Source organism: Sinocyclocheilus grahami, unplaced genomic scaffold (genome assembly GCF_001515645.1).
Source record: "Sinocyclocheilus grahami isolate Dianchi unplaced genomic scaffold, SAMN03320097.WGS_v1.1 scaffold19639.1, whole genome shotgun sequence".
Lineage (NCBI taxonomy): Eukaryota > Metazoa > Chordata > Actinopteri > Cypriniformes > Cyprinidae > Sinocyclocheilus > Sinocyclocheilus grahami.
The window spans coordinates 2,293-3,392 of NW_015517687.1; the positions used below are offsets into that span (position 1 = coordinate 2,293).

Sequence of the window (1,100 nt, forward strand, 5' to 3'; positions counted from 1 at the left end):
CATGATTTCTGCCCACTGTGGGGATGAAGACCACAACTCCCATGATTCCACACTCATCAAACAACGCCTTTGTCTATTTTGAATACACGCACTCTAGCGGCGAAAATTACATATTGTGCCTTTAATTGGAATAAGGAACAGGTTTCATTTGGACATTCAAATGTTCTTGTTTTTATTCTTTTGCCCAAGTCTTTTTCATACAGTTCTGAATCTGAACACTTATTTGAACTGATGGGGCTTTAAATGAATGGAGGTTGTTTTTATGAATTTCTCTCAGTTTTTAACATCATGAAGGTTCATTCCTGGTGTGATGAGGTTTGAGCAGGAGAACTTGTGTTTAGGGAAGCATTCTCTGTTTCTTCTTCGACCGATCGCTCTGTTTGCTGTTCCGGTGTATTTGACTCAGATCCAGAAATACAGTCAGAACCGCTAAAGGTCTCTGATGCCACAGGCCGACTGTCCTCTAATGCACCTTGACTATCAAAGTCCTCCTCAGAATGAACAACAGGACCTTCCTTCTCCACATCAGCCTCTTCCTCCGAACCTTTCAAAGATGCTTCTGTGTTCAAAGACTGACATCCACGGCTCGAGAGATCTTCATTATGCTGTTCTGATCCCCTCTCAGGAGGACACACAGGCGTCTCAGAGTCACAACAAGCAAGGGTTTTACTCTGTGTGCTCTCCACAGGCTGGATACGTTCTGCTGGATTACTGAATTGTGGAGTTTGTGAGACTGAATATGTGTGGTTGAAATAATCACTCTCGTGGTTCAGCTCGACTGCCACGGCTTGACACTCATCTGGGCTGAAATCTGTACTGAGTCCAGTGTCCTCGGTCACCTCTTCACCAGTAACAATCTCCTCATCTCCTGCTGGAAAGCGTTGACACTTTTGTTACTATTTTTTATTTAAAAAGTATACAAACTTATACAAAAAATAATAAGTCCCCCCCATTGTTTTCAGTGAAAGGAGGTGATTTGCCTTCAGAAAATGTTTCCAGAAGTGAATCAAAATATAATACGAGCGGTTTTACTCCTATGAGGTTTTCCATTTTTAGATCATGTTCCCAAAGTATGCATTTGAAAATGTTGATTTTTTTTT

General features: G+C 41.5%; 1 protein-coding gene across 1 annotated transcript in view; it reads right to left on the reverse strand.

Moving 5' to 3' along the window:
* Positions 1-890, reverse strand: part of LOC107579724 (coiled-coil domain-containing protein 149-B-like) — a gene marked incomplete at its 5' end in the record, with an annotated part of 2,323 nt that extends 1,433 nt beyond the window's left edge. Inside the window, one exon of the mRNA XM_016265520.1 lies at positions 230-890. Coding sequence (XP_016121006.1) covers positions 297-890 — 594 coding nt within the window. The remainder of the gene's footprint in view (positions 1-229) is intronic.
* Between the last annotated feature and the right edge of the window lie 210 nt (positions 891-1,100).